A 14,563-nucleotide genomic window follows, 5' to 3' on the forward strand; every position below is an offset into this window, starting at 1 on the left:
AAAATGCCTGAAGACAAAATTGAATATGTTTTTGATGAGTTTAATAAATCCATTCAATTTACAATAGAAAAGGAAAAAATAATGAACTAAATTTTTTGGATATGACTGTTACGCAATGTGATGGCTTAATTAATACTGTTTGGTATAATAAGCCAACTGCTTCTGGAAGGTATTTGAATTATTTGACTGCTCAGCTGATTATTCATTAAAAGGCTGTAGTGGTTGGTTTGGTAGGTAGAGATTTGTGTTTTACAGATCCTAAAGAAAGACTGATAATAATTAAAAAAGTTAGAGAGTTGCTTTTGGAAAATAACTATCCCAAAAGTTTTATTGATAAAATTGTGAAGTTTAGAATCTATAGGCTTTACAATACATTTTCTTATTAAAAAAGATATTATGAAAAAGAATATTTGGCGCTTCCATATGTTCCTGATTTGTCTGAAAATATTCAAAAAGATTTTAAAAGTAGACTAATAGTGGCTCACAGTAGGTACTACGATTGGTAACATTTTTCCAAAATTAAAGGTGCCAACAAAGAAGCAAAATCAGCCTAATGTTGTGTACAATATACCGTGTAGTGGTTGTTCATCATGTTATGTTGGACAAACATTCCAGTATTTAAAAAAAGAATTGAGGCACATAAATATAGGAAAAGTGAAATTACTGCATTGAATAAGCATGAAAAAGCCAATAAACATAAATTTGATTTTGATAAAATAAACATTTTAGAAAGGGAACCTAATTTCGTAAAAAGAAATATATTGGAGATGATCCATATTAAAAAGGATATAAATTCTATAAATAATAGAACAAACATATCTGATTTAAGTATTATATATGCTAATGTGTTTTAAATTAATAGATAAGTATGGGTTGTGTTTTATTGGTTATTTGTTGGTCTTAGTTTTATTTTGTGTAGTTTTGGTTTATTAATTTAAGATTAGTATTTTTTGTTTGGGTTGTAACTTTATGTTATCATGGGATTGGTGGTGTGAGTATCTATGAAAATAACATTTTTAGTAGTGGGGGTTTTGGTTTTTATTAGATTAGGTGGTGGGGGGGTTTATAAGTGTTTGCTGGTGTTGTTTTTTGTCATTTGTGGTTTGTCTTGGTAAATTCCTACATCTTAGGTGAAATGTCGAGGTTTTCTGCTTTTGTTTTTGTTATTTTGTTTGTTTGGTTGTTGACCTATTGAATTGAATTAGAAAATTTTCTATTAATTTGGATAATTTTCTAATTTATTTAGTTTTTTTTATATTTGTCTAACCAAAGAATAGAGTTTAGTTATTATTTTATATATATATATATATATATATATATACACACACAAACACATTCATCTCACTTAACATTAACTTATTTTTACTGATCAGTTTATATATGTTTGCTATCAGCTGGAAAAGTAGCATTATTCTGTAATTTTTGTAAAAAAAAAAAAGCTATTTTTTTGTCATAATTTTTGTGTAGGTTGGTCATCCACTACAGTGCACATTAATTACAGATCGTCTCTTGAGAGAGCATGGTCATTATGTACAAGCTATAAATTATCCGACAGTACCCAGAGGAGAAGAGAAGTTGCGTCTTGCGCCTACACCATTTCACACTCGTGATATGATCGATGTTTTTGTGAAAGATCTATTTCAGATATGGTGTTCTTTGAAACTTCCTTTAAGTTCTGTTTCTGTAAGTGGTTTGTTGTAATACATTTTATTTTTTTATCTATTGTATATGTTTTTTTCAGTAAATTAACCCATTCAGAAAAGTTTACCTGTGTTCAAATTAGCTAACGGTAATATAGTAGTGTGCTTTTTCTCTGCTTTGTAGAAGCAGTGTTGTATGTAAATTTATTGTTTTATGACAGGAAAAGCAACATTAAAACAACAGGAAAACAACATTAATCTGTTGTTTTAAATTATCTTTCCCAGTCTTTAGTATGACTGTTAATGCATATGAAGCACTGATATAAGGTTATATAAGAAACTGAAGTTAGAGTTGCTTTCTCTAAGAATACTGGAGTTTACTATTTACCCAGCCTTTATAGTAAGCAGCGTTGTTACTATTAGTCTGAATATTAGCTGTATTTCAGCAGGGGCTTGGCAGTTTATTTGGGAGTGTGAAGCAATGTATCTGCCTCACTGAGGAAGATAATGAATGAGTAGAATATTCTGCTTTCCAAAGGTACAGAAAATTATTCTACTTACTTAAAACGTAGTTTAGAAATGATAAATTCATATTGAGATATTTTTATTTTGAGTACATGGTTCAATCTGCTGAGAATTTTATGATTAAGAGGTTCAGATTTTTATAAATAAAAAAAATTAGTTACATTTAATTAAATATTAATTTTGTCAAATTAAAATTCAGTAATTTATCTTGTTTTCTTAAATCTACATTAGTTTGCATATTACTTTATGAAAATAATAATAATAATAATAATAATGTTGCAGTAAATTCTCATATATGTATGTTACAATAATTTTAAAAACTTAGCTCTGATACCATTATCCCTGACACAATACTGTTAAATCATTTGAAACTTACCAAGAAAAATATTGTTAAAATTCTGATCTAAGTTGCTCTAAGCCTCTTGATCTCTTACACTATGGTGACCCCAGTAGAACTGGTTAAAAAGTGTAAAGGTTGTGCAAAGTTTTAAAAAGCTTTTATAGAAAAATATATATCTAAAGAAAGAAATGTGCTGTTTTTATAAGGCAAATGCAAATAGAAATCCTGTATAAAAAAACAAAAATACTCTCATATAAAGTTATGTATTATGCTTAGGAGTGATAAACACAGAAATTAATAATAATTAATAAGAGTGATAAACACAGAAATTAATTTGTTGATAATTATAGTTAATGCTAAGATTCCTATATATCGCATAACAGACAATTCAGAATCAAATCATGTAGGTTTTAAAACTCAATATTCTTATTTCACTCAGTCAAATGGTTAATTGCCATAAATTCTTAAATAATTTGACATTATAAGTAAGCTTTAATTTATTGAACTTTAATGTTTTTTTTAATCCAAGTTTTCTCATGTGATGTAATGCTGCAGGTTCAAAAATAGCAAGAAATTGCTAAAGTTTTTCACTAAGGTTTTTTTTTTGTAACTATGCAGAGGATAAGTGTTAAGTCCATGGATATGATTACAGATTTTCCAGCGCTTGGTCTAATCATTCTTTCATAATAAATTTTATGTAAGCCCCTTTATTAAACCTTGAATCTTGTTTACAATGAGTTATAAAAAACTGATCATGTTTGTTCATTACAGTTAGTTGCTCTCTATTTTTGAGTAAGATTACTCGTGTCAATAAGTTCTTGTAATCATTTGAAAACCGATAAAATTAATCATGGTTAATTTGCATTTTTAAACTTCTCGATTTTCAAATATTTTAGTCTTATTGATAGATATATTCTTGTTTGATTTCTAAAATCAAGGTAAATTTCATTCTTAAAGTAGTAATTATGCAATTAAACATAATACTGATATAAAAAAAAAAGTTTTTTAATGTTTCTCCAAGTGTGATACCATTTCTTACAGTGCTTTTTTGCATACATTGCAAATCTGTAAATACAATTTTTCTATCATCCTTAGTTTTAAATAAATTATACTTCAGAAAATTAAGGGAAAATATAGCTAAAATCTATAAAATTTATAACTTTGCGTGGCCATACCTGTGTTAGAATGGTTTTGCTGATGCTTTTCTATTATAAATAGGCTGAGGTACATCCCGAATTAATGTCCAACAGTAATTGGCTAGCTTGTTAGTATTCCATTTCCCTTTATAATAGCGGCCTTCCATCACCAAAATGTCTTGGTGGAAACATATTCACTGTGTTCGTCACTTATGTCTCTGAGGTTGTCCAGGAACAAATCCAGATGGGAGTGGAGGAAATGTATTTTCAAAGACATATTACATCCCATAGCTCTGTATAAAGTAAGAAGCTGATTAATAATATTGAAGTAATTGTCGGATTTTTGTTTGCCGAGAAACTTTTTGCAAACATCTTTAAATGAAGCCCAAGCTTCACTTTCTACATTATTTAACATTGAGTTAAATACATCATATTTGACTAACGCCCTTATTTGAGGACTAACAAATATTCCTTCTTTAATTTTTCCTTCACTTACATTCGGAAATTTCTGCCTGATGTACAAAAATCCAGGAGTGTCCTCTTCTTCATTGCTTTTATAGAATTTTTCATTAGTCCTAGTTTGATATGGTGAGGGGGTAAAAATATTTTTTTGGGTTCAACTAAGGGCTCATGAATAATATTTTTCCCATTTGGAGTTAAGTTGTCTTGTTTCTTCCACTCTTTGGTAACATAATGTTTATCCCTAGCACAGCTGTCCCATTCGCAAAGAAAACACATGTACTTAATGTACCCTAACGGCATGCCTAACAAAATAGCTAAAACTTTCAAATCACCACATATATGTTCCAGCTATGTATTTTATCATTTATTTTTTCAAGAACGTCTTTCATCACATCATATGTCTCTTTTAAATTAATACCATAAGCGATTGGTATTGAAGGACATTTGTTACTGTTGTGTAACAGAATCTCTTACTGTACTTGGATGAATCTATGAAAGGCGCCAGTCCTCAGGTTTATGAACTTATCCTAAGTGCAACATAAGTTCATCAATATTTGTGCAATAAACCAAATTATTTTCATCAATAAAGTACTGAGCAAGTTGTTTTTGTCAGCTTTGAAAGCCCAAAATTTTTGTATTTTTTTAAAGTAAATTCCAACCTTGCAGCCTTGATCCTAACAGTCCAGCTTGATTTTCTGATAAATTTAAATCCCTAACCAAGTCATTTAATTCACCTTGTGATATGTGATCTATTGGAAGATAATTCAAAATCAAAATCATTGTTGTCTTCTTCAGTTCTGCCTGATTCTTCATCGCTGCTTTTGAAACATATATTCACAGGTGGTTAAGGAAGTGGAATAATTTCACTGTGAGGTACAGGCCTGATTGCAGATTGAAATGAAGGATATTTTACAGTATGTTTAGATTTTTAGAAATTCCAAACACACTTGTTAAATAAAAGTATCAATTGGTTGCATGATCCATGGTTCACGCCAAACCATAGACACCAATCCTCTTAAATGTACAGAACAAGTAGTGCATACTATATGAGGAGCCCACATCTTATCTTGATCACCAATTTTATATTGAAAGTACAAATGATATGCTTTTTTAATTAAAGGTGTAATGCTTTTTCTATTTGATTTTATGGTAAACTCGCCACATACATAACAAAAGACATCCACATCATTTACAAAATTTCGAGGCATTATGACACTGCACTATTAACAAACTTAAGACAACAATAAGACTGAACAAAATTAATTCATTCCTAAATCTAGTGCTTAATACAAACAACACAGCTGTGTTCTCATCTACACGTTTTGACCTGCACAGACTTGATTAATCTTGTCCATGAAGGCTTACTCTTCAGTATTAGATATGATGTCATAATATGCGGCTATGATATGATTTAATTCTTTGTTTAGTATTGTTTATTTACAGCTTACAAATTATGTTAACAAAGTTAAACAATAAAAAATGAGCTAAAAAAATAGAATATGGGAGCTTAAAATGCTAACTATACGTTGAAAAATGAAAAAATCCTTTTAACTAAAATTAAATTTTTTTTCAAAAATGGTGCGTGATAGAAAGATTCATATTCATTTTCAGCATCAAAAAAAACAGATTAAAATCATGTATCGCATGTTTGAAACAAAAATTATTTTATCAGTGTAATATTTAATGCAATATTAACTTAACCAAAAATGTCATGAGTACAGACTATATGTATTTCTGTATTATTTTTTCTTATGAACATTAACACTAAAAAAAGTACTCTACTTTGTTAACTGTTTTTACTTGAAATAACAATGTTATTAGCTCTTAATGCTTAATATTAAACTTAAAAAATTATTAATATTGTTAGCTTATTTTTATTTTTAAGCCTGAAATCATTAAAATTATTTCTTAAAATATAAATTGTTTGATAAATTTTATTGTTTGTGTGTTTTACTAAGTTGTGTTAATATTGAACAATTCATATCATTTTACCTCACTCCAATGTGGCTGGGATAACAGTAGTGTTATCTTCATTTCAGTCATTTTTTTCTATCGGCTAATTGATTTGACTGGCCCTGTTTTACCTCAAAAATTATATCTTCATTGGTTGGTTTTTCAGAAATAAGTGTGTTATCAGTTATGGCAAAATCATCTATTAGACATCTTTGGAATTTAGATATTTTCATGAAATATACTGTCTGAATCCATCTAGAGAGTGGAATATTGTCCTCAATAGTGGATAATTCTTTTGTTGTTGTGTTACTCACAGTAAGGCTTATTTTTTGTAAAACCATTATGTATTCCACTTAATGATACATACAACATGCCCTGTTCATTAAGCTAATGGTATCCATAGTTATCCATTGATTATTACCTATTACATTAAAGTATGTTTGATATATTTCCATAAATTCAAAAATTAGATTGAATAACTCTGTATTTTAACTTAAGAATATTCTAGATAATACTGGTTTTTGTAATGCTGCTTGCAGTAATATTGTATTCCTTAACTGTATCCTAATATTATGTATTGTAAATTTCAGTAGATAATAAATTATGTAATCCTATAGATTATTTCTATTTTAAAAATAATTAAATAAGTTAGTTATTGTGTATTTAATGTCTATAATTACGTAAGAGAAGGTGTTTGTGTATTAAATTCAAGTCTAATTTGTTTACATCTTTTTAAAAACTAAGTAAAATTAACATAAAATTAAAAGAATTATGATTCAACCATTATCCTTTTTTTTTATACTTCTCCTTAAAACTGACTTTGGCATTGGCAAGTTCTAGTATACTTTCAGCATTATCAATTGTTTCAAAAATTTTTTCTGATTTTTTTATGTTGAAAAGTAATAAGCTACTTATTTTTGTAGCAGTTGTTATTTTAGTATATCATTCATTTTGTTATTGTATTTTTTTTTCAATGTGTGCTTGTTACATGAGTTTCTTGTAGTTTTTCTTAATGTTAAAAATGTTTTATTGGTCATAGATTTTTGAATCATTAAGTTGCAGGACCTACATATCAGATTAATTAAACATAGAATCTTGTATCATCAGTGTTGGTGTGGAGAATGATGCAATTGGTGATAATGGATTTGCTTGTGATGTTTTTGGTTATTTTTGTGTTTTGTGTTTCTAAACTGTATATATATTGTTACCACATATATGCCTATTTCAGTATTGGTGGATGGCAATAGTAGCAGCTCAAAAGTCAGAGGGAGTACAGTATACATACTTGCTTGCACAAGCATCACTCCCACTATATAGCTGACTGTGGAGATCTCCCACCATAGTGGCACTGCATCCCCACCACTCACAGGCTCCAATAAAAGAGCATATGAATGAATGAATTTTCAATTTCATCGTCAACCACCGCCTGGAGAAGCCCAAGAAGAAGAAGAAGAAGTTCCCTGGCCGCCTCAACGTGGGACCTTCTGGCGAATGCCAACATCCCTACTGAAGTGCAGGCCTGGCTGGCCAGCCGAGGGAGCCACTAGGCTCAGACGCTACCTTCCTGCTCCAGCTCGCTGAGTTTCAATTGCCCTGGCTGGTAAACTCAGCAGCAGGAGCTGGCCCAGTGTGGGATTGCACAGATAGAACCGCCTCAACAGCACCGGTGGAAGACGACCGACGCTGACCCGACAGTATGGGGCTACCACTGCTACACTGCAGTGGGGACCAAACTGCTGCTGAGGGGAAGCCCGGTTGGATATCAATGGACAAGCCACAACTCCCCAACTACAGCCAATTCGACTTTGCCGAAGACCAGCTTCCCAACAGTTCTTTTCAGAGTTAACGCAAAAACAGCCCTTTTTAGGGCCACCACTCCAGAATCCTCAAACACCCCTTCTCAGGGCTACGATAAGGTTTTAGGGTGCCACGTGCCATCGGCCATTCATGTGTATATATATATATATATACAAACACATACACACACACACACACACACATGTGGGCGGAAAGTAACTTCCATTGTAGCATAGCGCTAGTGGTAGTGTTAGTGGCACTGCCATTGACATATCAGCGTACTCTGAATCAGTTCACTTCCAGCTGTGTCTGTGTGAGCCACGTACTTTAGCCCGTTTGCTTTTTATAACGTAAAAACAAGAATGCAGCAGTAGAGAATCCTGCAAAATGCGAGGTGTGTGCTGTCATAAGATTTTTTTGGGTACAAAATATTTCAGCAGAAGACATCCATCGTCTATTGTACACTATGTTTGGCTCAAACATTATGAGTGACTGTCAAATGCGGCAGTGGGTCCAATTTTTAAAAAATGGAAGGACTAACATCCACGTAGAAGAAAAGAATAGTAGACTTGTTGTGAGTGATGATCTTGTCAGTGAAATAGATGAAACAGTGCATGAAAATAAGATTCACCATCTCTGAACTTTCCGAATAATTCCCGAAAATTTCTCATAGTTTCATACAAGATTGTCAGCGATAAATTAGGCTACCAGAAGTTCTGTGCTCAGTGGGTTCCAAAAATGCTCACAGAGATTCATTGAACCAAACGAATGGGCTCTGCCTTAGACTTCCAAGGGCTGGTAGTTGTTGCGGAAAACAAGTCATCACAGAGTCTCTGGCTGTTAAAATACTTGAGGTTAAGGTTGACCCCAAGGTTGAGAAGGCCCCGAGTCCTTATGACATTGGCCCCTATTAGTTTATGACATTGAACAGAGCCTCTCTGATGAGGAGGTTTTGTTGCTCATTCGAGAGCAAAACACCAATTTGGACGAGGCCTCGTTCAAGGACCAGTGTAGGCTAGTATTAAAGACTGGCAAGCATGATGCCCCATGGTATCAAAGAGTTTTTGAGTTAGTGGCTGGTCTCCACCAAAAGTTCATGTTTGAGGGATGAAGCTTCGTGGATTTTGCATCTTGTCGCGTCAAGGAATACCTTGACATACAGTGGTGCTTTAAGTGTTGTAGGTTCGGCCATAGGGCCAAATTCTGTAAGTATGCATTGGTCTGCACGCATTGTGGCGAGGAGAGCCACAAGCGTGACGACTGTCCGCAAAAGAAGGAGGCTCCATCTTGCATGAATTGTAAAAGGTTTTGCAAAAGTCATAGGCACTTGGTGAATAGTAAGGAAAGGGGTTGCTACTTCAGAGCTGTTGAGATGTATTTTAACTCTCTTGATGGTTAGGTTCGATCAACTTAATGCCCAGGGAGCCAGTGAGCCTTGATGCAGCAAGTTGAGTTAGGTGAGGTTGTTCAGAAACAGAGTCTCGATATTCTTCTGCAACACCCGTATGTGGTTAAGGGTGATCTGCCAGATTTTTCAGGTTGGAATAACTTTTTAATTGGTGACAGCAAATCAGCTGTACTGTGCAGGAAGTCCTATAGATAGTGTCTTCATAAGGCAGGCCTCTGACGCATCACATCATTGTTAAGCTTGTCGTGAATGTTAGCAGGTTGTCCTATTCTTCTAGGAGTTGATGCAAATGCCAAATCACTTCTTTGGCACAGTGGGATCACAGATGATGGTGGCGAATTGATTGAAGGTTTCATTGCACAGCATCATTTTGATGTTTTCAATGTAGCTGGCAAATTGATTACCTTTGTCAGTGCAGTCGGTTTGTGGAGGGACTTCCATGGTACCAACGTTGATGTTACCATTGGTAAGGATATCCCTGGTAGGATTCTCAATTGGTCGGTAGTCGATGATTGCAAAAGCTATCACTGGCTAATAGTTTTTGATTGGTTAGGTGGGCTGCGCAATGTCTTTAGGGGTGACGTTCCTGTTCAGCACGGGGTGCTTCCTGCACAGGCATGCGGATTGGCCAATGTTTTCAAACATTCTTACGGCCAGGCTTAGAGTTTTTGCTTGAAGTCTGGACAAGGTCCCATTAGAAAACCTGGCGGAGAATTTTTCTTCTGCGGTAGTTGAAGCCATTGAGCAGTCCATTCCCTGAAGCACAGGTCGGGAGAGAGTAGCTGGATGGACTCGGGAATTTACCACGATGAAGCGGACTGTGGGCCAGCTCAGGAGAGCCACGCAACATGCAGGTGATCCTGATCGGCATGCAGTCATGATTGCAGATTATCGTCAGAAGAGGACAGAGTATTTTCATAAGGTTAGGTCTTCTAAACGTGATTCCTGGCGCTCTTTTGTGCAAGAGCAGGGAAATAAAGACCCATAGCGTGTTGTCTATAGAGTACTTGGTCACAAGCAGAAAAAAGACATTCTTCTTTCAGCTTTCTCAACCCAGGATGGAGTTGTTATAGATAAAGATCATGTCCTCACTCATCTGATGGACGATCTGCTTCCAGATTATACCGAGGTTGGTGAGACCTCATATCATCAATTTGTCCGCAGGGAAGCTGTAGGTTTTTACTCTGAGAATTTGTCCTCAGAAATTGCTGAGTCGGAAGTCCATCAAGTAATTTGTAGCCTGGCTAGGAATAAAGTCCCCAGCAATGATGGTATCACACTGGAACTTCTTGTTCGCACATTGACCATGATTCTTGGTTCTCTGACTAGGGTTTTAAATAGGTTGATTTTTGCTGGGCACTTCCCAGCATGTTGGAAATGTGGTATATTGAAATTGCTCTTCAAAGGTGGCGAAAAGGATCCCACTGTAAGTTATTGTTACTATCCTCTGATGGTGAGTACATCCTCTTGTGTGTAGTAGGTAAGGTTTTTGAGGTCTTGTACCTCCACATTAATAGAAGGTTAACTTCTAACCATATGCTGATGAACGACTAGTATGGTTTCCACCCTGACAAGGGCACAGAGAACACGCTTCTTAAGGTCATGGATCTGGTTTCATCCAGCGAGTGCAAATATGTACATGGCTTCTTTTTGGACAAATCCGGGGTGTTCAATAACTTGTGGTGGCCCTCTGCTTTATTTCAACTGCAGCAGCAGGTGCATGCTAAATGAGATTAGGACTCTCAAGTTATTTCAGCATCAGAACTGTTGTCCTTCAAGATGGCAGCTCGGAGGTAGAAAAGACCCTGTCTAAAGGTTGTCCACAGGGCAGTGTTTTAGGTTCACTCGTCTGGGTCATTAAGTTTGATTCTCTCATGCGATTGTGGATGCCCAGTGGCTGCCGCATCATGGCTTATGCCGATGATGGGTTGCTGCTGGTTGAGGACAATTCACATGCTAAGATAGAGTTCAGAGCGACACAGACATATAAAGTATTAAGGTTGTGGAGTCTTCAGCATAAGATGGTTTTCAGTAGGGAGAAAGCCACTTTGATGTTCTTGAAGTGTTGTCTAGCTGCAACTTATTGTCCATGGGTTGTGATGGACGGTCTTCCAATCAGGTATGTTACCGTTCAGAAGTATCTGGGTGTTATCCGTAATGAGAAGCTTCAATTCAAGGAGCACCTCCAGTTTGTAGCGAAGAAGGTCATCGATGCCTTCGGCATTTGTAGAGTCATCCATCCCGGTTGGGGGTTGAATTATTGTACGATGCATATTCTTTACAAAGGTGTCTGTGAGGCCATAATGTTGTACATAACATAATGTTAATATTATGTAATTATATTATAACATAAGCTTGTGGTATAATGTTAGCCGTCTGGGCTCATCGTTTACAATTCCAATGTTATAGGGATATTCTTGTGTGAGCTCAGAGTCTTCTATTGTTAGCTATTGTCGGTGGCTACAGGACTGTCTCAAGAGAGGCAGTCAGTGTAATCGCCAGCATGAAACCCATAGATATTTTAGCTACGGAACGTAGCAAGCGTTATATTTCCAAGAAGTGAGGCCTTCTTACTTCAGGGCATATGCGAGAAATTGAAGATCGTGGTTTTGAATCTTGGCAAGCTAGGTGGAACAATTTTTCTTCTGGTCGATACACGCATGGTATTTTTCCAAACGTTATTAGGGAGTTGCGAGCAATTAGTTGGGTCTCCCCCAATCGACATATAACTCAATTCCTTTCAGGACATGGTGCATTTAAGGATAGTTTGGCTAGGTTTGGTTTGGTTGACTCCGGCTTGGGTCCGGATTGTAGGATCAATGATACTGTGGACCATGTCCTGTATGTCTGTTCCTGGTACGAAGCTGAATGTACCAGAGTTGTTGGAGAACTTGAGTGAGTAAACTTCTTTGATCTGTGAGTCAACTGGAGGACTCGCAGAGATTGGACAATTGTGGCTGGCTTCCTTCATTTCCTCGCCCTGCGCAGGATGACAGAGGGGATTTAGTAGAGTAGGAACCCGGGTGGCTAGGGACCACCTGGACAGTTGATTGGCCAAAGATAGGCACATTGGTGGCGAGCCACAATTAGTTAGATTTGTGGTGATTATAAGATTGTATAAGCTGTTGGTGGAACAGTGACTGCACTGCCGAGGACATGGATCCCATGCAGCTGTGAGGTGTAGCGGCATCTTGATGATGGTTTTAAAAGTGAATGTCATGCAGAACTCTGCGATGGAGCTGAGTGGGAGTAGGAGGTCTGTCCGCCTCTCCCTTGTAGACCAGACCGAAGTCCATAATTTAACCTAAGTCTGGGGTATGAACCAAAGTTGAGTTTAGTAAGAACTAAGTAAGGAACTAGGACTAAATTTCATTGTTGCGAGCAACATTTTTGGTGGTATGTTGTGTTAAAATTTGACTTGAATTTCAAGACATTCACAGAATTGGCTCAATAAAAGTAGAACTATGTGCGGGGTTCGTGCTTCCGCGAACTCGGTTAGCTCATTCAGAGGGATACGATGTAGGACATTCAAGATGTTTGGATGAGGCCTACAGCAAAGGCAAAAGCTGAGTTAATAAATCTCTGATGTAAATGTCAACCGAGGCATTTACATTGGTGGTATCCCAACGAGGTCAGGCTTATTACTATGAGATGTAAAAAGTTAGAGGGCGATAGACGACTCCTGTTAAAGCCCATCAGAGCACGTAAGGGGGTTGGCGACCAGAACGTCACTAGGCGGGCGTCTTCCCCTATGGGGTTAGGATGTCACACTATGCCACATAAGAAGAAAGTTTTTTGAAGAGAATTGTGACGGGATCAAACTTGGGTGGCCTACGTGAATGCCGAAACGAAACAACAGTTGATGGTCTGAGGTTTTACCAGTTCTCTGTGCAAGCCAAAGAAAGCCTGCCAAACTTTGTCAGCAAGGAAGGTTATGGCTATGGTTTTTTGGGGTGCCAAGGAAGCTCTTCTAGTCGATGTTATGGAATGTGGTACAACAGTTACTTCAGCAGTCTACTGTGAAACTTTGAAGAAATGTAGCCGAGCCATTCAGAACTAGCGTTATGGTATGCTGTCCTCTGGTGCTATTTTTTTGCTTGACAATGCTCGTCCTTGCAGTGCTCAAAGATAGTTAAATTTTTGAAATTAAATAGTAAGAAAATGCCATTGAGAAAGTGAAATATTTTTATTGCTATATATTTTTACTGTTAATAGTTCATATTTAAAAACTTAATTAATTTATTGCTTAAGAACCGTTTAAACTTTTTTCTTTTATTATTTTTTTTTTTTAATGTATAATTTTTTTCAGTGTTGCGCTCAATGTAAAAAATCTGTCAATTTCGGAGGTTATTTATCTGAGAATCGATCAGTTTTGAATGTGGATGGAAATTTTGGCTGCAATTCAACAACGTTTGACAGATGTTTACTACCAAACTGCCCACAACTAGTAGCTGCTTGTTAATTTTAACCTGAAAAAAAAATAGTACAGTATTATATGTAGCACAGTTATTGTTATTGTTTACCTTAAGAATTATATGAGTGTTATATGAAAAAATCATAAAAATATTGATTGATGTTTGCAAAGCATAAAAATTGTCTTTATTAATTAAAAAAAATTCCTTGTAACTTTATTTTTAAACTAGATGATCAAGTTCAGTGAGTCTGTTCATAAATGCACTAATGTGCATTTTTATTGTCATAGTTATTTAACTATGATTCAGCGTACATATTTTCTTGCTTTAGAAATAATGACATTACATATTTTTTGATGATTGTGTAAGTTTTATGTGTTGATTAATATAATAAACCTTAGAATTTTTTAAAATAACTAGGCCTCCATCCTGCTTGTTAAACATTTTGGGAACTATTTACCTTGTATACCCACCAATGCATATGTTTCACTGAACATTTAACCTTCTTAGTTCTTCAACTCTCCTCACCCCAATTTGATGCTCATGGTTCCTTTTTTTTATAATTTGATCCAGAAATGAAAAATTAAAATCATTTTTAAACTTATGCTAAATTTCATTACAAACACCATCATATGTTAGTGAATGATTCCTATAGAACATGATTTTGTTAAAAATTTTAAATTTCATTATGTGAAAAAGATTATCAACATTGTTTTCAGTATTTAAAATACTGAAATAAATACTCAAAAACTAAATACTTTAAAAACCCTGAATAAATATTCATAAATTTTTATCAGCAGTTGCAAGGAATAAGCATATAAACTTCATTATTTTCTGATATGATGATGAGAAACTACAGAACTATATAGTATAAGGATTATAAAATCTTT

The 14,563-nt window shown here is 35.0% G+C and overlaps 1 protein-coding gene across 7 annotated transcripts in view; it reads left to right on the plus strand.

Annotated features, from left to right (window-relative positions):
* The window catches only part of Alas (5-aminolevulinate synthase), an 81,131-nt gene extending 67,277 nt beyond the window's left edge, over nt 1–13,854 (plus strand). For all 7 annotated transcript variants that reach the window (XM_075362335.1, XM_075362329.1, XM_075362330.1 and 4 more), the window contains 2 exons: nt 1,468–1,683; nt 13,571–13,854. In XM_075362335.1, the coding sequence (XP_075218450.1) occupies nt 1,468–1,683; nt 13,571–13,723 (369 nt within the window). In that variant the 3' untranslated portion in view covers nt 13,724–13,854. The remainder of the gene's footprint in view (nt 1–1,467; nt 1,684–13,570) is intronic.
* Nucleotides 13,855–14,563: the final 709 nt, after the last annotated feature.

This window comes from Lycorma delicatula, chromosome 4 (assembly GCF_047948215.1).
Source record: "Lycorma delicatula isolate Av1 chromosome 4, ASM4794821v1, whole genome shotgun sequence".
NCBI lineage: Eukaryota > Metazoa > Arthropoda > Insecta > Hemiptera > Fulgoridae > Lycorma > Lycorma delicatula.